The 26,139-nt window shown below is 37.4% G+C and overlaps 3 protein-coding genes across 8 annotated transcripts in view; 1 reads left to right on the top strand and 2 right to left on the bottom strand.

The window, feature by feature from the left end:
- Window positions 1-310: 310 nt before the first annotated feature.
- Window positions 311-8,938, bottom strand: LOC139965512 (solute carrier family 35 member G1-like). Its single transcript, XM_071967948.1, has one exon. It carries the CDS (start codon window positions 3,718-3,720, stop codon window positions 2,641-2,643), a length of 1,080 nt encoding a protein of 359 aa, XP_071824049.1. The 5' UTR covers window positions 3,721-8,938; the 3' UTR covers window positions 311-2,640.
- Window positions 7,382-9,143, bottom strand: LOC139965672 (solute carrier family 35 member G1-like). The gene is made up of 2 exons (XM_071968281.1): window positions 8,459-9,143; window positions 7,382-7,413 (listed from the first exon to the last, which is right to left on the bottom strand). Exons 1-2 carry the CDS (start codon window positions 9,141-9,143, stop codon window positions 7,382-7,384), a joined length of 717 nt encoding a protein of 238 aa, XP_071824382.1.
- Window positions 9,144-12,532: 3,389 nt separating this feature from the next.
- Window positions 12,533-26,139, top strand: part of LOC139965510 (IST1 homolog) — a 35,736-nt gene continuing 22,129 nt past the window's right edge. For 2 of the 6 annotated variants that reach the window (XM_071967947.1, XM_071967945.1), the window contains exons 1-7: window positions 12,534-12,742; window positions 14,407-14,525; window positions 14,989-15,065; window positions 15,467-15,658; window positions 17,875-17,958; window positions 18,832-18,945; window positions 19,936-20,205. In XM_071967947.1, the coding sequence (XP_071824048.1) occupies window positions 14,438-14,525; window positions 14,989-15,065; window positions 15,467-15,658; window positions 17,875-17,958; window positions 18,832-18,945; window positions 19,936-20,205 (825 nt within the window). In that variant the 5' untranslated portion in view covers window positions 12,534-12,742; window positions 14,407-14,437. Of the gene's footprint in view, window positions 12,743-14,406; window positions 14,526-14,988; window positions 15,066-15,466; window positions 15,659-17,874; window positions 17,959-18,831; window positions 18,946-19,935; window positions 20,206-26,139 lie in introns of all 6 variants that reach the window. The other 4 variants (XM_071967946.1, XM_071967941.1, XM_071967943.1 and 1 more) reach the window with 3 other exon arrangements.

The following is a 26,139-nucleotide window of genomic DNA, read 5'->3' as shown; positions in this document are numbered from 1 at the left end:
CAATACGGTATAGCTGTACAAAACCCTATATCTTAGCTATTCCGTACCATCTTGATCATTCAACTAGCACCAATGACACATAAATCGCAGGGCACCGTCCATTCGATCACGATATTTCTTGATCCCTCTTAATGATTTCCATGCCCCCCAAATAAACTTGCCAAAAAAAAGGACATTTCTCGTAAATTCTCTGGCAATATCTCCCATAGATCTCTCTTGTTCTAAACGAGTTATGAGGGAGGGACATAGCCAGAGCCCGATCCATTATTTTGAAAACGGAGTGGGTCAGTGTGGCCCTGCCCTGTGCTATTTGAAGCCGGTTCTCAGTATAGAGAGGGTCGAGGGGGGGGGGGGGAGGGGGTCCTACACAAAGAAACAGAATGGTTAGACGTCAAATGATCGATGCATACTGAGGCATTGAGACTATAAAGTAGGTCTTTAATTAAGTCTAAACCACGTATTATTATTTATTCGTAAATGTTATATCGTTAAGATACAAGATTGTATTTAAGATTATATTGCTGGTTCACGTACGGCTATAATTTTTTAGATAAATTTCAGCAAAGTTTACAAATCACCAATGTTAATGAAATATATATGTTTATCACGACCTTGTAGGAAATGGTATAAACGAATGAAAAACTGAAGAAGTTCCCATTAAATATCTGGTAAACCGAGAAACGCGTTAAAAGATACCGTACTTTTCCTAATAGTCCAGGTCAAAATTTATTTTGATAGGTTAAAGAGGAACATAATCTAAGCATTCTGGTGAAATTTGCATTCAATTCCTATGTACCGTTTATGAGATATATTGACAGCTGAAGTTGCCTCCTTTCGTGCCAAAGGTGAACTTGGAGCAAACAAGTGTGACGTCATTGTTGCACAGTGATAAATAATGTTTTGTTTTCCCTTAATATGTACGTCTAATTTTATACTCGGCAAATGGATGCATCCATAATGTGAATGTACGATAGGTATTGGTATTTTATAAACTTCACATCCTGCAGTTAGGCAAACTAGTCACCCTATCCAATCCAAGGTCAAATCAATAGACTGAAGAATGAAGTAAAAACAAAACATTATTTGTCAGTATGCAACTATGATATCACACCTGTTTGCTTCAAGTTCATTTTTGGTAGAATATCAGATAACTTCAACTGTCGATATCTCCAAAACGGTACATATAATAGGAATTGAACGCAAATTTCACTATAGAATGCTTAGATTATGTTCCTGTTTAACATATCTAAAAGAAATTTTGACCTGGACTTTTCTTTTAGATGGATGATCTATCAGGCCGCAAAGATTTAAAATAAACGCCCACGTTGTGGAGATTCGCACCGATTTCGTACGTAAACTAGAATAGTGCGTTGTTGTGATTGACAATCTCTTTCGGCCAGCTGATAGCAAACTTCCGTCAATTGGGTTACTGTGGTGGGTCTACTAAAAGTCCTCTTCGGCACCCATTCACCAACCGTATAAGTGTTCATTTTTTTTGGCCAACGTTGGAGTTATATTTTCTCTACACGATACTTATGTGTAAACGTAATTATAATAGTACGAAGGAAAAGCAATATACTTTGTATATTCCTGTCACCTATACTGTCACACAGGCCAATTAACGTTATACCTATATATTGGCGTTATATAATATATGGCGATATACTTTGCATACTATATACACGGGAATCCCCAGTTGTCACAGTGGACTGTTCCTGCCAGTTACAGTCGTCTTCAAAGCATATCTGTTATTTCTTAGAACTTTTACCTTTAGCCTCATCCTTAATATGACATGGTTAACAGTATACAGAAAGCACTTTAAGATAACATTCCCATATTTAAAATATCAACAGTCAGCCCCTAGAAACTCAAATAATGCACATGCTTTTATACTACTGCCACTTATAAGCCTTCGTCTCCCTGTGACATTTAACTGTCTAATGCCTTGGTTTTCAACCTTTTTTCGATCACGAGCCCAATTCGTCTTCCGAGCCGTCCTCGCGAGCCCATACCCTACCCTGCAAAGTTATCAACATCATAAAATCAATTTCACAGCGTTTATTAGTGTATTCTTGACACAAGTGACCCGGGGACTCAATCAGAGCTGTGTATGTTCCTCCGTGATCAGATGACAGGTACTTCCCAATTAGAGCCTATCTCAAAGATTTCTTGCAACCCTCAATGGTACAAGGCAATGGTACAAAGCAAGGCTTCCACACATCATAACCTTGGTAAATACGTAGTGTGCAGTGGTTGGTGGGAGTCACCGAATTCTCTTATACTAGTCTTATAGGGTTAGGGTTGAGTAAATTTTACCCGTTGTACAAGGTTTCATCGAAGAGGCTTCCTAAGAAACATCATCATGTGCCTTCGCCACCAGCCCCCAAAAATGCCACAATTTTTAATCATTACTGGGGCAATGCTCGCGAGCCCACAAAATCGGCTTCGCGGGCCCAAATGGGCCCGCGAGCCCAAGGTTGAAAACCACGGGTCTAATGGGACAAGGTGTATAACGTGAAAAGGGCAGGAGGTCCCTGGCGGAGATGATTTCCTTTATGATACGGTTTCAAAACCTTTGGTACCCTAAATTACTACCCTAAATTCCTTAAAGATGTTGATAAGGTTTAAATGCTTTAACAATTAACTGGCAACTCCTTCCTCGTTTACTTTCCGTGTAGATATTCCGATACACGACAGAAGAATACAGAAAGATCCTATCGCTGAATACCAATGGGGTATGATGTTAATGATTAATATCTGCATGACAAACGTAAAAAGTATTTCTAAAGTCAAAATGGTCGTAACCATGACAGCACGTTCCATTTTAACAGCCAACAACAAACACATCTGAGCAAAAAATGAGAAAAACCCAGGTGCTAAAGATAAACCCCAATAATATGAAGAACTGGGCGCACTCCATTTATCCATTACCGTGCATATTATAGCATTGATAAAAAACATGAAGAAAGCATTGACAAAAAGTATACATAGTGAATTTATTCCCGTTTCTTGGAGCTTTCTACCGGCAGTGATGGAAAATCCAATGAAGCAAGCCGCTCCTATGGCAAACAATACTCCGATTGCATCTATTCCGTCATTTTGAACAGATGCTGGGAATATGAATGACGGCCGTGCAATCAAAACGACTCCTGCAATGCACAATATAATAAACAGTAGATCGAGTAACCGTAACGACTGCTTCAATAGAATCCAACCAAAAATGCCACCAAAAATTGGCATGCAATTCAAAATGGCGACTGCGTCTCCAACCGGTAATCTACTGATGGATAATGTAACAAATGTTGCACCAGTGGCATAAGCTCCACCAGAGACTACGAGAAAAAGGTACTGTTTTATATTGTACAGTATCCTAGCTCTCGTGACAATTATGCAAATCATTGAAAGAGCCATGATGACATTTGGATACAATGCTAACACTAGATGTGGATTGACTTGCGATGTCGACAGTTTAAGAGAAACATCGAGGACGGAAACCAAGATGGCCGCTAGAAGAGCCACCAGCATCCCTCGAGTTGGGATCAACTTTTGCGACAATGATGAAAGACAATTGTTTTCAGCAGGAATGTCTTCGTGATCAGGGAGCTCCTTCTCATGACCAATGTCAATATCATCTTCGGTGGGTCGGCTGCGACCCTCTGTGTTAGTGCCATCCTTCACACTTGGTGTATGAGCCCCCATTTCTACGGCTAGATGATCCATTCTTACGATCACTTAATGTCAGTGTATACACAAGCGAAAAGACAAAACGGTTTATCGGAACTGATGGAAATTTTGCTTTCGTGAAACTTGCTAAATACGTCTGTTGATATTCCACATGGACTGAGACGACAAGCATTTCTGACTTTTTGTTGTCTGACTATAGTTACATGACAAAATTATAACGAAAAAGTCCACTGATCTGATTAAATCATGCGGGTCTGGGAATACAAAGCTATACGCAAATCTGGAATGTAGATATGATAAATGAGAGTTGACTTTTATCTTGTTATGCTTAAGAGAGTTAACAGTAACGGGTAGATCGTATAAGCCGTAAAATCAATATATAACTATATAACTATCACGCACTTTCATCAGCGTACGTGAACAAAATTAGCAATCATTTCATAGCCTTTTGCTTTTCCAATATAGAACACTATTTGTATTCTTTTACTGCTGCAATCTTATAACTTTGTTAGATACGAGGTTGTTTATTTCAGCTACTGGTTATGGTATAACCAGAACTCGACCAATAAGTAACGAGTGAAGGATGTGGGTGGGGTTGGAGGGGGAGGGGAGGGGGGTGGTAGCATGAATCTAGTTCAACTGTACCCACGGTACGTATACTAAAAGGATGAAGGTAATCACAAAATTATTATGATATGTAGAGTACGTATTCAAATTTCTTCCATTTGTTCAAGTAATACTTCTGTATCAACTGAGGTTTTGGTAAGAATAAGAAAAAAATCCGTTTAAACTAAGACGCTCTGTAATGATTTAGATAACTCATATGCGCCAGGACATTAGAAAACATAGCACATTTGTATAAACCCGTATGTGCTAGTCGCGGGATTGTACAAAAGTGACGAAAGATGGAAAATATGTTAGGTCATAATAATATTATTCATAGACTTAGTATATCAGTCGTTCAGCTATTCTACTACAAGTTGTGATCTACAGTGAGATGATTACAATGCATTACAAATCTTTATGAGGATAAATGGTAACTTTGTGTTACTGCCAATCTATGTATAATAACTGGGTTCCCAAATGTAACCAAAAGTTCCGTTTGTTTACAAGCAATTGGCACGTTAATTCTTATGAATGTATTATCATTCGTTTCTTGTTATTACATAAATATTGTGTCACATTAATTAAATGTATTTGCCTGCAAAGACTACCTGCTCTTCAATTTTCCCGTTCTGTACGCTTGAAATATGAACAGAATGTTCCCAATATTAATTCTACAGCCTGACACCACCAGTTGAAATAAAAATGGCTAGATACACAGATTGCTTCACGATTGGACGCAAGTTGGCTTTTCAAAACAAAAATATATAGCAAACATAAGTCACACATGCAACCGTGAACATTACTTCATGATGGTTCTATATATTTAAAGGAGAATAATTATACAGTAAAATTAAACATTCATAAGTGATAATGTTGGGTAGATTTCCAGAGAAAACAACAAATATATAGTGATATGGGAGTTTGTTTTATTTATGTTCTTTTACCATTACAATCAAGGGCGGCGGAACCGGGGGGGGGGGGGCACAGGGGGCACGTGCCCCCCCACTTTTCCTCAGGTTAAAAATGTGCCCTTTTTCTACCAAAAAATTTCTAAATAAAAAAAGAGTTAACAAAGCGAAACCCACGTCGAATGAAATATTTCAGGAATTTTTAAATGTTACTACCACAGGCGTAGGAGCCCAATTTGAATTGGGGAGGCTGTAACGACTTGCCCGAAAAATATTACCAAAATTTTTCGCGCGCTACGCGCGCGTTCAACATGGCAACGTGCATATCATATAGGCATGCGTTGGTTATTACATCGCATGCCAATAACATACAATCATTTGCCGTGTTATAACCCTTCCAAATTGGTTACAATTATTGGGAAAGTCGTTACAATAATAATGATCATAATAATATCACTTTAACCATTGAAAAACACATAGAAAATTATTTTTCTTTCGGTATTTTGACATATTTCATTTGCTTTCATGCATGTATCGATCGCGTGTGCAGGGACTTGGACTTTATAATGATTTCACCTCATTTTGTCTTTTTCCTTGTTTCCCAATTTGCACATTAGATATTGCAGTGCTAATATGCATTGTTTCCTTGAGAGGGGGGGTGGTGGCGTTGATGGAGTGATGTGTATACGCAAATAAGATAATACAATAAGAGTTATAAAGGGTACTAAATATCAGGCTGCATCAGTCCAATCGAATTTCTGCTAAGTGCCCTTCAACGTTGGTGCCCCCCCCCCCCAGATTGGAAGTGCTTCCGCCGCCCTTGATTACAATATCATATCACCTTTTGTGCCGTAGCATGTCGAACGATTGAATGGTAACCTTGCATGGCCTAGAATGTTTCTTAATATTGTGTTTTCCACTGAACTCATTCTGATAGACAGTGTAACTGCTGTGTTTGTTAGATAAATTGCAGCATTTGTTTGAAACAAAAGTTTTAGCTTCAAAGAAAACAGCTAAAATTTACAAAGTGAAGGAAGGGACATAAAACATGTTTTCAGACATTTGGCATGCTGGATATCTATAAAATAGGAAAGGGTACAAACAACACGTACCATTTTCTTGTATCTTGTGACATACAGCCATTTTCTGCTGACATTCATTCTTTAATGCTCACATGCATCCTTTTTAACCTATACATTATCGATATCGCTTCGTAAGAAAAAACCTGCTTAAAAAAGGGGAATGGTGTTCAGACTAAGATTAGTCCATGCATGCGACACCAAATTCGATATAGTACCGTTGCGGATGATATACATTTAACACTTTTTCAGTTTAGGTACCAGCTATATCTTAAGCATCCATATATCGCTTTAATGTTTCGTGCAAAGTATTACCATTATTAACAAAAGTTAGTGTCTAAAATCCCTAAAGTGTCGGACTTTCTTTTCAAGTTAACGTTTCTTTTGCAATTTGAATACTATCACATAGAAATAAGTCTAAGCCTCAAATTACGTTTGGAAGCTTGAAATCTGCTTTCAGGAATAATTAATTTCTTTTTAAATTAGAGACATTGTCGTTTACTTTCTTACGGTAGAAATTGCATTGAACAGTCATCAGATCGTGATAATTGTATTGGGCATTCTAAAGTATTGCATTACATCGCATCGTCATTTGCAATGATACTTCTCGTACTTTACTGAAATGGAACGTAGAAGGGTCATGTCCCCCGTCCCTCGCAGGGAGCTGTTCCCGCAAGTGCAAGTATAGGATTTAATTCTTCGTTCAAAATCAAATATAAACAATAGTACAGATTTACCAGAGACATACCTTTATTAAGGTAATTGACTTGTGTTGTACACTATTTATTACTTGAGCTCATGAGATTTATTGGGGCGTTCATTGAGTAGCTAAGACGGTAAGAACTTTACATCTAATCGCACCCCGTGATAAATAAACAGCAAAAATATCATACTTAGAGTTGAGGAGTATATGTCCCGTATGTTATAAACTCAATTAATAGTTCAATAGAGAATTTGAGACCTTTTTATGAGGTTGCTGAGAATGTTTTACATGTTTTATTGACATGTTTCGTTTCATACATATAGATATAAAGTACAGGTAACAGTATAAAATTATGTGCGAATATGATATGGTATCCAAGGGTTTACATAATGAAATTAACGTTAGAAGTATTTTCTTAGCCAAGCAATGTAGTCTGCTCAGAAGCAAGAAACAATGAATACGACTTAAATCTTAAATAAGAATTAAGGTATATAACATGAATGAAGTATGCAACTCGTTATAATAATAATAATAATGATAAAAAAAAAACAAGTTTGGATTACCTTTCTTGAAAATTAGCATTTAAACTTCTATCAAATATTGAAACTGATAGGAGAACTAATTTAGTGCTAACATTGGAAAATGTAACATGATATATGTAAATTTAAAGTAGTAAAGAGGATGCTTAATAAATCTATTGAAACCAAAGGAAATATCCTCTTTCGAAGTCAGTTAACAAACGCTTCAAAAAGCGTAATTCTGACTCCAAGAAGAACGACGAAGAAACAATGTGCCACTGCACGAATAAACGATCCAAGACCTCTTTTGTTACAAAAAGGATTGAATGGGCTATCAACTAATAAATTCAAGAAGAAGAGCCTATACCTTCAAAGTATACAACGAATAAAACGTAATCTAAAAGTATTGAGGTTACTCCGCCCAAACCGAATACGACGGGCACTGAAATATTGTGCACAAGACTTTGTCTTCAAAATAGAAAGAAGTGTTCCAATTTTCTACTGCCTTTGTTTTCTAAGAAAAACTGCCTCTGTTTTTATCTGCATTTGGTTTCCCGGAGAACTGCACTATTCTAGATTAACTTTCTACTTCTTCCTCGTTTACTTTCCGGACAGACATTCCAATACACGACAGTAAAATACAGAAAGATCCTATCGCTGAATACCAATGAGGAATTATCTTTATAATAAATATTTGCATGATAAAAGTGAAAACTATTCCTAAAGTCAAAATGATTGTAACCATGACAGCACGTTCCATTTTAACAGCGAACAACACACACATCTGAGCAAGAAATGAGAACAACCCAGGTGCTAAAGATAAACCCCAATAATATGAAGGACTGGGCGCGCTCCATACATCCATTACCGTGCATATTATAGCATTGATAAAAAATATGAAGAAAGCATTGACAAATAATATACACAGTGCATTTATTCTCATTTCTTGGAGCTTTCTACCGGCAGTGATGGAAAATCCAATGAAGCAAGCCGCTCCTATGGCCAATAAGACACCAATTGCATCTACTTCGTCATTTTGAACAGATGCTGGAAATATGAAAGAGGGCCGTGCAATCAAAACGACTCCTGCAATGCATAATATTGTAAAGACAAGATCGAGTAACCGTAACGACTGCCTCAACAGAATCCAACCAAAAATGCCACCAAAAATTGGCATGCAATTCAAAATGGCGACTGCGTCCCCAACCGGTATTCTGCTGATGGATAATGTAACAAACGTTGCACCAGTGGCATAAGCTCCACCAGAGACTACGAGAAAAAGGTACTGTTTTATATTGTACACTACCTTGGCTCTCGTGACAATTATGCAAATCAATGAAAGAGCCATGATGACATTTGGATACAATGCTAGCACTAGATGTGGATGGACTTGTGGTGTCGACAGTTCAATAGACACATTGACACAGGTAAAGAAGACGGCCACCAGCATCCCTCGAGATGGGATCAACCTTTTTAACCAGATTGTAAGTCTTTTGTCTTCAGCAGGAATGTCTTCGTGACCAAGGAACTTCTTCTCACGGCCAATGTCAACATCATCTTCGGCGGGTCGGCTGGGATTCTCTGTGTTCGTTCCATCTTTCACATTTGGTGTAGGAGCCTCCAATTCTAAAGCTAAATTATCCATTCGTATATATGATCAGTTGATATCAGTGTACGTGTAAGCGAAAGGAATATACGATATAGATGAACTGTTGAAAAAAGGTTGAATGAAAATGTTGCTTTCGTGTTATGTGCTGTACACGTCTGTTCGAACGTTCTTTTGTTCCTTCCTTCATATATTTATTTATTCCAGTATACATATATAATTTATAAAGAGGAGTCATAAAATACGCTAACAGGAAGAATAACTAATATAAAAGGAAAAGAAAAAAAATGGTAGATGTTAAAAGGTATCATATAAAATACCTCTAAACATACAAAAGTTAATACATAAAACGATATAACAAACAGACAACAACAAACAAAGTTAGTGCTCGGATTGAATAAAGCAGCGCGGTATATCAAAGAGTTTCTGTAAACTTGTGTTCTTTATTTTGGCAAAATGTGGGGATTTCTGAGATTTCAGTATTTATTCCAGTATCATATATAATTTATAAAGAGGAGTCATAAAATACGTTCACAGGAAGAATAACTAATATAAAAGGAAAAGAAAAAAGGTATATGATAGGATATCGTATAAAATATTCTACACATACAAAAGTTAGGGCCTAATACATAAAACGATATAACAGACAGGCTACAACAACAAAGTTAGTGCTCGGATTGAATAAAGCAGCGCGGTATATGAACGAGTTTCTGTAAACTTGTGTTCTTTATTTTGGCAAAATGTGGGGATATCTGAGGTTTCTGTTCGATTTGTGCTGACGACTTTTTTAGTACAGTATGCAATGGGTAATTCTGATCACTGTTGATCTTATTAGCCATTTTTGTAAACTCAGTTCTTGCAGCAGCATTTACTGTTTATAAATGTTTATTGTAATCGTTGATATTCCACATAGACTAAGACAACAAGCATGTAAGAATGTCATTCGATAGTTGTATGAAAACCTTGTAACGAAAAAGTCCAATGGTGTTTGCAGGTCTAGGAATATGAAGCTATATATGATCGCCAAAGTTGAGATGATTGTACATATGTTGAATGCGAGTAAACTTTAACCAAGTTCTGCTTAAGAGCTTAGCAGTAATTTGTGTATTGCATAATATCATAAAATCATTATATAACTATATACGACCATGCAATTTGACCAGCGTATACATGAAGCAAACGTGCAATCATATCATATACAGCTTCACTTTACAGTTTACCAATATAAAACAAAATTTTATTTCTTTTACTGTTGCAATCTTATTACCTCAGATCCGAGTCTCTGTATTATCAGCGATCCACGTATGGTCAGTGTATGCACAAGCGAAAAGACTAAACGGTTGATGAACTAACGAAACTTTTGCTTTCATGGAACTTGCTACGTCTGTTGAATGTTCCTTTGATATCCCACATTGACTAAGACAACAAGCATGTAAGATTTTTTTGTTGTCAAACAATAATTAAATAACCAACTGAAAGCAAAAAGTTCACTGCTCTGATGGAATCTTGCAGGTCTAGGAATATTGAGCTAGTCGCCAAATTGTAGATGTATATATATTGAATCCTAGCTGACTTTAATCAAGGTCTGCTTAAGTGATTTAGCAGTAACTGGTGTATCGTATAATATCATTAAATCAATATTTAAGTATAATCGACCACGCTCTTTGACCAGCGTACATGAAGCAAATGTGCAATTAATATCATATATGGCTTCAGGATTGCAGTTTACTTTACCAATATAAATTTAACTATAACCTATGTTTATTCTTTTACTGCTACAATCGTATTATCAGCTCCGATCTCATACTTTCAGCTCCTGGAATTTATGGTAACCAGAACTCGACCAAAATAAACAATATTCGCAAAAAAAAAAAAACCCTAATATGAATGGACAAATTCACTCTGTTTTCACCAAAACTCGATGTCTGTCGCCAAGTTATGATCATTTCTCTCCATAACTTTTGCGAGATATAAAATGTTCATTCAGTATCCTCCTATCTTCCATCTAGTATACAATATTTTTGTTGCGAAAACGCGTTTTCCATGATACCTATTGTAACTGTTCACACAAGAACTTGTCATTGAAAGAGCTGCAAGAACAATCTTTATGGTGTGCAATCCAGTAGTAAATTCCATATCCAACAGTGTATATACTATATGACAACATGAGATGAGATATACATGGCTTGGCTCAAGGAGGGATATAAAAAAGTGAACTTAATGACCTCAGGCGCCGTTGGCCGTTATATGGACTAGTGTACTTGTTATCAGGGGGATTGTGTTTCATCATTAACAGGTGTGCTATTTTATTTTGCACTACGGGGGTTAGTGCCATAGGTCAAAGCAGTATAGTAGTACATATCATTTCACTTGATCGCCACCCGTTTTGGTGAAAATAATAACTAACATTCCTGTAAATATAACTGACAATAGACATGATGTGCCGCGCATCCATGGGTGTCCCACCCGCCCCTAAACGCCTGTCATGGTCGTCATGTTATATACCCACACAACTAATAGCGAGTAACGTAGCTAGCGCCTAGTAGAATCAGGGAGTTGTTATGGAACATAACAACTCCCTGGTAGAATATAGTAATTTGCTGTTTGGAAAAACTTTATTCGCATCCTACGTTCTTGAAATATTTCAATATATAATTTTAGAATTTGCCCGTCTTAGTGTATGTTTTTTACCGAAAGAACGTCTTGAAAAGAAAGTTTACAAGTTCCTTACAAATTAAACAAGCTTAAAGGTCTGCTGTATAGACCCCAACTGTAGCACGCTATCATGGAAAAGTTTCTTGAAATTACGTAATCGACTAGCCTTGGTCGCAAAATGACCTCTTTTTACCAATTAGTCTGCAACACCTGCCACATATTTTTTCATGTATGACGGTCTTTGTGTGATCACTGTATGGTTAACTACACTGTAGACATGAACATTTTCAACACAGTGTTACACAAAGTTGGTTAATGGTAAATGATGCTAAGAAGCTATGCAGGCTAACCTTAGAGCTTGAGGTGGATTTACGACCGTGGCAGGTCGATTACGTAATCACAAACTTATAAATGGAGCCAATAAAGCAGATGTGGGATGTACTCTTTGTACGTGGAAAGGTTCTAAACGTTTTAGAAATTTGGAACACTTGTGACTCGGGTCATGCTTGTGAAAACCCCGCTTTAGTGCGTGTATATATGTGTGAAGTTGTTTCAGCCGTATGGTTAAAAAAAAAAACTACAAATGGTTTTTAACGTTTTATTCTTGAATATTATTGCTGTATCATAGTCCAATTGACACCAATTTGAGCGGTTAGCCGGCTCACCCATGCACATTCTGTCCACAATGGCATTCTATATTACTAAGCATTGATGACGTCATGTGTTATTTTTCGACCTTACAAGTTGTCCTGTACAGTGTGACTGTGAATCAGTAATCAAAGTCTATCGATATCAATAACATTAGGCCTACTGCAGAGCTACAGTATACTCATTTCACCACTTTCGCCCCTGAAGTTCACACCATACACGTATCCCGGTCCTGATATTGATATCTCAAGAAACAAGAACATTGCCATTTTTCTAAAGGCACACGAAGTCTCATCGTCGAGACTCAAATCAAGAATAAACTAATTTGAGACTGGGTGAGTCTAGGCTATAATTTATCATAATGAAAGTTAGTATCACTATCACTGTCAGGCTAACGTAAGCCTACACTATACTACAGTAGTACTAGCTAACTCAATCAATGATTATGACTATCGTAGCATATAGGGCTACAGTATACAAACACATACTATCGGTCTAACAAGTAAAAGCAATTTCTCATTCTTAATAAGTACAGTAAGGAAGTTACTTATCTAGGCTAGTACCTGATTCTAGTGCTAACTCACTGTGGGTGTGAGATTTCCGTGCTTAGGCAGGGCTAAGCAGTCAGAGTCTGGTTGAAATTGAACTTTGAAACACAGGCCTAGGCTAGCTTAGGCCTAGTAATAAGATAGTAGCTGTACTGCCTATGGCTATGCAGGGCTTGCAAAATTTTATGAGCCTGGTGTGCGGGGCACCCTATTGCTACCAAACTTTGTGGGCTAAACTTCAAAATTGCCAACTTTCTTTGCTGTGCGGTAAAACAAATTTCCTTAGTCAGGTGCTGTATTGTACAAGTGGACACAATTTAAACTGAACATACCCCCACTGACACCTGTTTTGTGCTTACAAATTTCTTGCATGAATCTAAGAAACTTTTGCACTTGTAAACGAAGTTATATATATGGCATTAGAGACAATGCAAAGAACAATGCACCACAGTCAAACACAGCATAAGAAGTAACTTATGTGATGTGCAGAAATATTTCAAACACGAAGCACTTGCTTTAATTTACATAATATTGTGTTTTTTACGGCAAAAATGTCCCTACCGTGGACATGCATCAAAGATTAACGGATGATTCTGGTGAAAGGGCGCTCAGTAATTCATGAAAGAGCTTCAGAGTACAAAAAGTTCTTGTTTCAATTTAAACTGTTTTTGTGTTGGCTAAATATAGTACTTAATTAAAGTTGCGTTCTTGAGTGGGTACGATATGACAGTTTATGAACTTGGCAGGGACATTGTCTATCCGAGCAGCTACATATGTAGAACACAGTACACAGAGTGAGTGGACATGGGAAGTTACAACACCACCATACCAGTTGAAATGAAAAAAGATGAGGTACACAGACTGCCTCACTCTTGGATGCAATTTGGCCTTTTGAAAACAAAAATAGATAGCAAACATAAGTCACACATGCAACCTTGAACATTGCTTGATGATAGTTCTCTATATTTGAAGGTGCATAATTATAAATTAACATTCATAATTAATAATGTTGGGTAGATTTTCAGAGGCAACAACATATGTGTATTCCTCAGGGACTTTGTTCGAGTTAAATTGTAACCATTTATCTCATATCACTTTTTTTTCCGTAACATGTCGAACGTTTGAACATACTTGCATGCTCCCTAAATTTTTGTAATATTGTGATTTAAACTGCACTGATAGTTTCTGTGTTTGTAAGTTAAACTGCAGCATTTGTTCGGAACAAAGGAAACAGCTAAACTTTACACAGTGAAGTTTGTATTCTGAGGTATTTTGATAAATTATGTCATTATTAAAAAAGATGCTGAAATCAAGTAGATGGAGGGTAAAAGTATCCACAGACCAAAATCAAAGATATTTTCATTACATTTGATCTTTAAAAAGAATGTTTATTTGCTTAGTTACTGTATATCATCCTATAAACTCACATACTGTATCTTTAACCATTACAGGTTCAACAGTAAGAGAAGAACTGATATCAACATGTTTTCTGGAGGGTATCGTTCCCAAAAGTTGAGGACACATCTCCGACTTGCCATCAACAGATTAAAGTTGATGGAAAAGAAAAAGAGTAAGTGTGACTTTTCAGTATCTCCTACTGGAACCATTTTAGGGATGTCAATAAAGATCAGAGTTTGTTTGAATGGGGAGAGGAAGGAAAAGGAACGGGGAGAAAGGGAGGTTGCCGGTTGTCTTGGACAACCAAAATTCACTATTCTCTGACTTCTGTGTACAGTAAAACAGTCTGTCAACACTTCCATTATTGTATTTAACTTGTTGGACAACAAGCTTTGTTGTTTTGGAAAATCTTACTTACTCATCTGAGGGATGGAGGATCAACAAAGCTTCCTAAGAATCATTCGTACTAGCCCAAAATCGTCTATGGCCTGTGTATGTAGTTCTGCTGTAGTACTGTTACCTCTTTATGCTTTCCCAAGGCCTGGTGCATTTAAGTTTCCTGTGCGTCGTTTTTGTTAACTTAACGGTTGTCTGCAGTCTAGTAATTGTTTGCATGTAATTCTTTATACCTTCAGCTGAACTAGCTCAGAAAGCCAGAAAAGAAATAGCAGACTACATCGCAGCTGCCAAAGATGACAGGGCAAGAATAAGGGTAAGTTTATAGCCCAGACCAAAAATTTCCCTTTATATACAAAATAACCAGTGGGTTGTCTTTCATTATTGAAGCAATGTAACCCTTAGTGCACTTCACACCAGTCTTTATCACATTTTAAATCAAATATTTCTACTGATTTTGTCGCACAGAAATGCCATAAAATAATTATTTCAGTTCAATATGATGTAATGAGCCTAACAGAGAAAAGGAAGGCTACCTAAGAGACCTAAGTATGTCATGTTGCATTTAGTTATCAGAGAGAAGTAGGGTAAATGGTATTTCAAATGTTCAAACTGCTTAAAAAATCTTTTCAATATTTTAACACAAACAACAGTTCAGAATTCTCAAAATGGCTTGTTCGCTGTGTTTGGAATTTTTTTATTTTATTTGTTTTGTAGGTAGAACACATCATCAGGGAAGATTACTTGGTGGAAGCCATGGAGATGGTGGAACTTTACTGTGACATGTTACTGGCAAGGTTTGGGATGATTGAATCAATGAAACACGTCGACGAAGGTCTGCAGGAGGCAATCACCAGCATCATCTGGGTAACACCAAGAATGACAACAGAAGTCCCAGAACTCAAAGTAGTAAGTGTTTGCGTAATCTTGAGCAATGATGATTACATTTGTTAATGACTTTTACGATGTTAACAAAATCTGTTATGATGAAAATATGTTTAAGGTGAAAAATAAAGAAAACAAAAAAGAATGAAACTGCTAGTTTTCTCCACGACTATTGTAATTACTTCACTGCTTTATTAAACCAGTCTGTCCTAAACAAGTACTGTACACTCTGAGTTCTGACTGTTCGTTTGCTTACTTGAAATGTGAACTGTGAGCCATCTCCAATTCTAAGAAGACCTGCCATTAGTGGACTTAAATTATTTTGCTATACACTATCAACCTTCGACTGGATAAGATTTGGCCATATTTCAGTTAGGAACAAAAAAATCGTAGAAAATACAGTAAATTGTCCACATGGACTACATTGCAGTAGACTTTCTCCTGCAAGGACAAATGTGATAAGAAGTTCTCTGAGACCAGCCCTCAATTGAACACGACAGGTCTTGTTCCCTCTAGGCCGAGATATCATCTAAGGATGAGCAATTCTTCAGCTGTTCCCCATATGATTTCTTTTGTTTTGGTGGCAAATCTTACTCTTTATGTTGTGAATTAGATTCTCATGAAGTCTCACTACCTGTGGCAATATCCTTCAAATTATAGAGGAAAATTATCCAATGTTTTGATAAAGGCCTTTCCATTTCTATTCTATACTACCTTTGAAGTTCAAAATAAAATAAAACTGTTAGCAAACTGCTTATCCTAAGAGAATGTGTGAAAGTAAGTTGGCCTGACATTTCGATCCTAGCAGGATCTTCTTCAGAGGCTAAATGACAAATAACGTACAGTAACAGAAGGGATAAAAACACACACAGAATAATCCCTTTGAAGTTGACTGATATATGTTTGTCCTAATGTGAAATAGAAACTACAGTAGTACTACTTCAAGTCTCAGGTGTTCTATGTAAAAAGCAGAAAATAGTCTCTGGGGTGGAAATGTTAATTTAACCTCCAGTTAATACCACCCTAATACAAAACAGTCTTCAACCTTCAATTATGTTAGATAAATCTGATGACTATCACTTTCTAAAGACATTTTGTAAGTTTAAGGGCACCTAAAGGTCTGCTGTATAGACCCCAACTATAGCACGCTATCATGGAAAAGTTTCTTGAGATTACGTAATCGACCTGCTTGGTCGTAAAATGACCTCTTTTTACCAATTAGTCTGCAACACCTGCCACATATTTTTTCTTGTATGAGGGTCTTTGTGTGAATGCTGTATGATTAACTACACTGTAGACATGAACATATTTCCACTCATTGTTTACATGAAGAGCCTAATAGTTTCAAGAAGCAATGCAGGCAAATTGTTGAGTCTGTGGTCGATTTACGACCATGGCAGGTGTAATGTAATCACAAAACTTTCCTAGCTATAGCGTGCTATAATTGGAGCCAATAAAGCAGATCTTTAAGGCCCTCAGATTTGTGTACATTACAGTAGGACATATCCTTCAAAACAGGACACCTAGCCAATTTGCCCCACATTTAGTTTATTTGCTGTGTTTGATAATCTCATACATAATCTGTTGAAATTTTTGAAAGGTTCTTTTTGTTTCCATGACATACACACATGAAGGTTTGATAAATCCAGGATATTCGTTAATTATGTGAAAACTATGACGTGGAGTTCCCTTTTTCAGCACTTAATAAGTTAACCCATAATTACAAGCCCACATATATCGTTTGCATAATATGATGTTCCTCTTTTAAAAGAAGACAATAAAATATTTCAAAACATTGCCTTAGGTCCGCAAACCTGTAGTCAGTGTCATTGAAAAAAAGATTGTGAAATCAAAGAGATAACATAAAAGAACATTAGGCAAGCACTCCCTTAATGTCGTCAATGTACATAACTTGCTAATGTTTATTCATAAATAAAACTAGAAATAAGAAAAGTACTTGTAAAATGGTCAGTCTTTGATGGATTTTGATGGCAGTTTCAGCTATTTTCTAGATCTCTCATGCCGATTAGAGTGATGAAGACAATGTTGTTCAAAGGTGTCTGTAGACATTTAAAGACTTTTTTTATCAAAGTGTAGCAACTTAGTTGTAGGATAGATTTGCTTACTTTAAGTTGTGGTTTAAACAAACCCTTTTTTATGTATATATTATGTTAGTAAGTCAAAGAAGCTTCACACTATGTAATACATTTTTTTTTGGTCTTCTCTTTCATCTGCATTAGGTCTCAGATCAGTTATTTCTTAAATATGGCAAAGAATTTGGCAGGTTGGCCCTCATAAACGAGATGGGAACTGTAAACGACAGGGTAAGTCAAGTTTCACCCTTCCTTTTTGTGGATGGGTAGACCTCTGATGTAGTGCATGAGTCACTTAGAAAATAGACTATGGGACATGAATGTAAATATGAATTTTTGTTTGACTTATTTTACACTGTTTGTTCAATACATAATAAGTCTCTTTTGCTCATTATTATTATAAATGAGTATTGGTAACCAACGACATCTTTATCTGTTAATTGTTAATTTATCACATTAGTATGGTTTGATATAGCCACCTGCATGTTAAGATGTAAGGTGAGTTTGTGTTATAACCAAAACTTTGCTTAGCAATGAGGTTTTTGAGAAAAATTGCATCGCTGTTTACCATTAAGTTAAATTCTTGAATTGTATACATGGGCACAAGTTGTATTTGTGTGCACATTCAACATGTTTGTTTAACACTAACTTTGTCTGAGGTAGTTGATGTTAAGTTATAACATTTTTATTGGGTATCACATTGCAAAGTGCTATGCAAAGTGGGCAAATAGCCATTAAACTGCTGCAAACAACACATGTTTTGGGATATAACTAGTTGTGCCATTGCACAGGAAACCAGAAGAGCTTCAAATCATAGACAGTAACATTTAAATGATCCCAAATTTTAGAAGATTTGCATCTTACTACTGTGTAGCTATTGCACTATGGTCAGTGGTAGTGTGGTGGGGAGGGTGGGGGGGGGGTGCTGTGGAAACAGGGTGTTGAATGCTCTCCTTAGTTGGGTTAATTTGCCTACATAATACAAGGATCTGTTGAACAGTGTAGTGGATAGTAGGCGCACGTAAGATCCAAAGAATGAAATTTCCCCTAATATTTTTGTTTTTATACATAATATAAATTTATGATTTTCTCCCTTCAATACAGTTGGTGCATAAGCTGAAAGTCGATGCTCCACCAAAGATCTTAGTCGAGAGATACTTGATTGAGATTGCAAAGAGTCACAACATCCCCTATGAACCAGACACAGCAGTGCTCAATGTAGGTTTAATTTGTTCTTTGGTTAACTAAACAGATTTATTTTCAAATCTAAATGGAATAGAACAAAGACATTTTTTGGCTACAACGAGATTCGAACTAGCAGGAGTGATCTCTGGGTTGTGTCGAATGAAACTGTGGAGTGATCGCTGATTACATTATATGCAAGGTACTGTGGCCTTTAATTGGCATCCCCAGCTAAAAATATGGCTATACAGAGATTTGCCATCAACTGCTGGGCTTGTAAACCATACGTCACATATTCAAATTCCTGTTTCCGCCATTAATTTCTTTGCTCTTTACCATTATCCAGAATTCCCGGTCAGTTTTCTGTTAATTATTGACCTTATATATTAAAATTATGTAGCTTCATTGAAATTTCTCCAGTTTTTGGTGAAGTTTTGTTCCATCCCAATTTGGATGCCTCTAATAAGTCTGGACATTCAAATGAAAACCGTCCCTGTTATGTTTGCATCAAAATTAAATCTCCAACTGAAGCAGGGACACTTGAACCCAAACTTCAAATACAGTGTTAGGATTTTTGCATTCATTTTGTCAACAGATGTTTATTGTCTGTTAATTTTCAAGAGTGAGAGATTCCTATATGATCGACTGCTGGTATCCATGGTAACAACCTTGAGGGTACCAGACAAAATTTTCATGGATGAGGCCAGTATTGTCGAATGGACTGCAACTGTAATCAGATTTGTCCAAAGGCTCAATAAACTCTCAACCATAATGGCAAACTGGGAAGGTGGTATTGTCATATAATGCTGATATTGCTGAGGGTGTTTCTTTGTTTGTCAGGTGCCATTTTATACTTTCATTGCTTGTTTCTCTATTCCTTTTTGTGGAACAACATCCGAAAACTGAGTCCCCGTAGGGTTTTATGTACTATCAGTAAGTCCAACATTCTTAAAAATATAGATCAACATCTTCCATTCATTGCCTCTGTCAGTTGATGTAGAAATATAACACCTTTAATCTTCCCAGGGAGAACAAATTGAGGATCTTCTCGTCCAGTTGGACGATGACGCTCCCATCCCATCTGAAACACCGGATAAAAACAACAAACCGGGAGGACCACCAGGAGGAGGGTCTGCTCCAGGTGGTTATGGAGGAGGAGGAGCCGGAGGGTATGGAGGCCCCCCTGGTCCTGGTAACGCATTCTCTGGTCCTGGTAACGCATTCTCTGGTCCTGTGATGCATGATCCATCTATGGCCTATCCACCTCCACAGGCACCCCAGGCTCCACAGCCATACGTAAGTGTAGTCTGATGTTTTTACCTATTATTGCTTAGCGTGGACATGGGAGGTTAGCGTAGGAGATGGGAGGTTTTGGTAAGTACAGTACTGTGATCGCTTAACTATCGTACAAAAATTTTCAACGATCGTAGAATTTCGAATAATATCGCGTAATATCGCACAATTTCGCACAAGTTCGTACACGAACTTTTCAACAAAATTTCGCACAATTCTAACGCATGTAAAATCGTACATTTGACCACAGGAATGTGTGCTTAATGAAGCAGAGAATTAACTCTGAACGGGCGAGGTGAAAGATTAGAATTTTCGGAGCCGTTCCAATAAAGATGTCGAAAAAGAATCAATGAAAAAAAAAGCATAGGCCCTCACTGGTCGAGGGCCAGTGGTTTTCCGTGTTTGCGGAATATCGCGGTAAAATGCGGAATTCATGAAATCTTGAAAAGCGAAAAACACGGAATTTGTTTTTCCCACCGATGCTTCTTTTAAAATGTATTTTCATGTGTGAATCAATTCACTTCAAAAACGGGCACGGAAGTAATTTACCGGTAAAAAGAAAAATCGAAGTTAAAAACAGTCAATTCATCCAGTCAGCATGCAAACATTTACACTACCGCTCCCGTATAAGGATCGTATAAAAGCGTTTTTAAACAAGTACAACAGAGCATTAACTCGTTGATAAAAGGAAATGCTATTTTTTTTTTTGTGCTCGATGAATGGAGATTAAAGTGGCCGAAAGAATTAGTGAGATGTTTGAAACAGCCATTTCCTACATCGTACTTAGCTCATGATGCTGTGATAACTGTTAATGATATACATCTAGAAGGAAAGAGGACGATGGTGTTTTCCCATATAATGTTTTAATAAGGAAACTATTCAATGGTCTTTATCCCCCTTTTCTAACATAAAGGTTGTGTTCCATGAAGGAAAAATTCAGCTTAAATTCATTTTTAAACTTTTGGGAAGATTTTGAAGAAATGATAAACTTATAAAGGGCGTTTGATGCAGTGCTAGGTGGAAAAACGTGTTCCTCGTCTGCATCCGCTTTTTTGTTTAGGTTTTTGTCGTCCTTTTTTCTGTTAAGTTTTGAACGAGATCAACATGTATTTTGCTTGTCTATAACACCTGTCGCTACAGTGCTTAGGTTCAAACATTTGACAGTTTAATTTCGCCAATAGCCTAGCCCTTTGTTGGATTTGTATTTCAAGCACAAAAAATCGTGTTTCAAATGGATTTTGAAGCACAATGATTATTAAAATGCTTACCGTAAAATGCAGATGATGTTGAAAAACACATGTCGTATATATTCCAATAAAGATCCGTGACATAGGATAAACGGAAGTGCGTAAGAACAACGATGTTGGTAAAACTGGCAATTTTAGACAATTTTTATTCTCACTCAGTAAGCCTTACTGACGAAAATTAGAAACTACATGTACATTAAAGTTTTAGATGTTGAAAATACCATCTTTTATATTTAGGAGGATACAAAAGATTTAGAACACCCAAACAATCCCCCTTCCCGACCACCTCAGAAAAAAAAGAAACGTCTTGAAATGTTCCATATAGGCTCACAGTGCATTGACACAAAAGTTATTTAATAACAGCTAGCTCTACACAGATTGTTTACATGTGTGTCGCCAGACAGTACAGTACTGCACCAGACATCATTTGCATATTACACCAAAAGGCGGAATTCCTTTGCCTTGTATCAGATGTAGCTGGCTAGCAACAGGTGCACAAAATAAAATACCCTGGACGGACGGCCGACATGCAATGTTTATGGGAGTGATTGACAGTTGCTTTGTTACAGAAAGACGCAGCCTTTTGTTTAGTTGAAACATTGCATTTTTTTAGTCTAAACCATAAGGAGTTATGGGCGCGAGGCCTGGTTGATCAGTTCCTTAGAATTCAGTTATGGATGCATTAAAAAAAGTTTACAACAGACCTCAGCCTGTATGTATCCCAATCATAGATAATTTGTATAATATTTTTTATTTTCGGTCTCGTTGGTGTAAAATATGGTAAATATGACGTCATTTGTATGATGCATAAGTAGCTTCTACGGACTACGGACTTGACACCCCTTCCCCCACTGCCCCCCCCCCCACCCTCCCTCCCGCAACAACCTCTACTGCAGAAAGCAGTTCTCGAGTTGATACGGAAGGGCTGTCCGTTGTGTTGATCACAATAACCGACTGAAAAAGGTCACTCATGACTCATGCACAAATACCCCGTTCCCACGAACACGGTCTTGTTTCAAGCAAGCATAGGTGGAGCTAAAACCGTAACCGCAGATAAGCCCTGCAATTTGAACCCGCGTTTCAACGAGTTAACTCCGGGCATAGCGGCACGCTTGGAAAACCTTGGAAATCGTCCGAACCAGGTTATTACAATAGAGAATACGAGCGATCGACAGATATATGCAGTGAGATTTTCGCGGGTGCATATATCATCCAAGCAGCGCACACACACGCTATTTTCTACCGGGGCTTTCCCGATACGGCCAACGTTTATCACCTTTGAAAAAGTCAATGCACTGGGCAGGGAAATCATTGTTCGTACCTGAAAAGCAATATTTTGAGTGGTACGACTTTTCGCGGGGGTTACGTTAAAACAATCTTTCATAGTTTCCAAAAATAAAAAAAAATAAAATGGAAAACCTAAATGTAATCATATCAATTATATCTAGCAGATATGCCGACTTTGTGTGCGTACAATGTTCCAACAACTCTGGAAAAAAATTGTTCGCACACTAAGTCTTTACCGAAAAGAAATATTTGACCCCTAACACAAAATGGTTGAGCTGGGCTCGATGTGCGCACCTGTTTTTATACTGTACAATTGGACTAGACATAGATGTTAAAACTTTTCTTGGCAAGTTGCCAACAAGAAATTCCACTGCAGTGTATTTTGCTAGTATTGCATGGTGTGTAGGCTTTTCTCTCCCATACATAAAGATGTCTCAGTACACTGGAGCGTTTTCGACATATTTTTTTCGTCGCACCAAATGCCAAGCAATGCGAATACTTCATCTTCCGACCACATGCTCTACTCTGTCTACTTTTGCGAAAATATCGATAATAATAATAATAATAATAATGGCCTTTCCGGTTATCTGGACGTCTTCAAGAAAGCAACTCAAACTTTATACTGTATGCATGCGGATATACACGGGCAGCTATACACTGTGTACTACTCAGCAATGCCTTACGTAATTCCTTCATTCTCGCTGCATCAGTCCATTGTACACATGCACAACCAATATGGAAATAGACACAGTTTATGTCAATACAGAAATTAGCAAGCGGCGGAAACCACAACTGGTAAAATCCATCTTATCTTTTACACCCCAAGGCAATAGTTTATTTACATTGATCAACGTTTACCCGGGCTTAGCTGTCCTAACCCCACCTCTCATGAGGGGCTTGATCAAGCTTGGGCTTGGAATTCCACTATCCTTATTCCCATCTTCAGACCGATATTTTCTCATACGTTACCGATATTTACCGATAACTACCAGTCGCCTCAACAGGGTGACCATCACCTCCCTTTACCCGTCCCCAAAATTAAAAAGACCTTGCGACTAAAACTACCTACTACGCCGGTAATATAGTGAACAGCGCTAGCCCTGTACACAGCACAGCACGTGTCTTCCTTGCATGGATCTTGCTATGACTAGCTTATATATTACTGACGTCTAGAATGTTTGTTTTCCCAGAATGCCTACGGAGGTAGGCCTACCTGGGGAAAAATGAGGAACGCGTGTACTTATTGTCCAATCACTGCAGCAGGATGAGCTAACAGGTGTTTATAGGGACCCTGGGAGTCTTTGGGCTATTAATTACCAAAATAGTTAAAAACTTCTTGTTCACGAAATGAGACCACGTTCGACGTTATTAAATTACGGCACTGTAAAACGGGATGACACGGGGAACGGGCCCCCACCCACACCAGAATTGTTGTGCCACCCCCCTTCTCCCCCCCCCCCCCAAATGACGAACATATTCGGAGACAGTCTGAATGTTTCTCTACTAAGACAATACCGTAACTCATTCGATAACAAGATTACGCAGAATGACATACAGGGTAGGCTATATGATCAGAAAGCCTACTTCGAAAGTTACGCCGTATACACCTCGCAAGAAAACTACGATAACCTTAAATGAAAAAAAAACAATATTTTGCACTTGAAGATCTGGCTTCCCCCAAAATGCAATGATAAGGTTTAGACCCAGTAGTACTTCTTAATACATTGAGTTTTCAATTTCTAGTCAAAAATATTTTCTGAAGAAAAACCGTACGATATTTTTCACAAATATTGATGCATAAGTGCTTCCTCACAATCAACATGCCGCCCGAAATTCGCTCCGCTTAGTACGCTTACGAAAACTTCTTTTTATATATATATAACACGTGGAAAACCTGAGATTTTACACACCCATTGACATTGGTCACGGAACATAAGTAGGTCATCGACATTCGAACTTGGCAACTTGCCCAAGTTCATTGCACCGTGGGAACGACTCAATACATTGAACAAGATGTAACATTTTCCCCGCCATCTAGACGTCGAGTGTAACTTTTGGTGTAACATGCAAATTATTAATGGTACTATGCTGTGCGGTTAAAACTTATTGCGACACATACAAATTTTTGTTTTTCCTCGGGTGGTAGGGAAAAGGGGTGATTCGGTGAACTCAGTCTCTTTGTATAGTACTTGGATACTTAAAATGACCATGTACATGCAGTTTCTATTTCTCTTTAGTAAGCTCTACCTAGCATTGTTATCCTTTGTGGATCTTTATTGGAATATATACGAAATGTACTTTTTGACGCCAGTATTTAACGGTAAGCATTTGTTAAATTTTTGACAGCTTCAAAATCCATTTTCAAAAAAGTCTGTTTTCATGAAGGTTTTATAAAATCGACATACAGCTAGGGTAGGAAAATATTAACTTAACCACATTAACAAAAGTTGTTCTATTATCCAAATAAAATACATGTTTCTCGTACTGAGATCTGAAAAAAAACGGGCGGCCATTTTTCTTCTTTTCAAGCGCTAATATTAGTTTGGAATATGTGGCAACCCTTACAAAATAATTTTTAAGGATAGTTGAGATTTCTTGTAATCCGAATAGAAACTCGGGAATCAGGTAAAAGGAGGCCCATTGCGCGGACGAGAAACATGTTTTGTTTTTAACCGGCCCTTCTTCAAACTCAAAGTTGTTGGGTGGATTTTGTTTTTCTTTTCAGTTGTTGGGTGGAATTTTTTCTCTTTTCATTCAGTTGGAGCCAACGGTAAATTATATAAAAAATTGACACAAGAAACGCTTAGTAACACTTTATTTTTTCTTCTAGGTTTTCAAAATTTTCGGCGACTTTAATCCTATTCATTGAGCACAATAGCATTTCCTGCGTAGAAACTCGTACATGGATTATACGAATGTCTACGCGGCAATTTGTTTGTCAACGAGTTTATTCGCGATTATACTTGTTTATACGTCTTTACACGATCATGTGCGCATACACATGTCCAGTTATACGTGAGCGGTACTGTACACTGTGCATATTGAATGTATGACATTTGAGTCTCGTAACTAAGTGATTTGAACCATAGATAAAAGTTGTATTGTATACTTCGAACACACGTAATATCAAAAAACGACTGTTGTAATTCTAAAAGGCCTATTCAACGATTTTGTGCGATTTTGTACGTTGTAAAACTGACCGCAAAAACCGCGAATAATTGTGCGAATTTCGTACAAATCTTTACGTCCGAATTTTTCAACGATTTTTTAAATCGCGCAAAATCGCATAAATTCGAATAACGTCGAATAAAATCGTAAAAAATCGCAGAATATCGTTTCTTCGAAATTGTACGATCGTTAAGCGATCACAGTACTGTAGGTACTTCATGGGGCTACAAGGTGG

This window comes from Apostichopus japonicus, chromosome 3 (assembly GCF_037975245.1).
Source record: "Apostichopus japonicus isolate 1M-3 chromosome 3, ASM3797524v1, whole genome shotgun sequence".
NCBI classification, from domain to species: Eukaryota; Metazoa; Echinodermata; class Holothuroidea; order Aspidochirotida; family Stichopodidae; genus Apostichopus; species Apostichopus japonicus.
The sequence above is the reverse complement of the archived record's forward strand: the minus strand, read 5'-3'. Positions and strand labels throughout refer to the sequence as shown.

Excerpts from the sequence above, each read along its gene's own strand:
- LOC139965672 (XM_071968281.1), bottom strand. The coding sequence starts at position 9,143 with ATGGATAATTTAGCTTTAGAATTGGAGGCTCCTACACCAAATGTGAAA. Across the intron at positions 7,414-8,458 it reads TGGATTTTCCATCACTGCCG|ACTACATTGCTTGGCTAAGA; the intron begins GTAGAAAGCTCC and ends GCTTCTGAGCAG.
- LOC139965512 (XM_071967948.1), bottom strand. The coding sequence starts at position 3,720 with ATGGATCATCTAGCCGTAGAAATGGGGGCTCATACACCAAGTGTGAAG.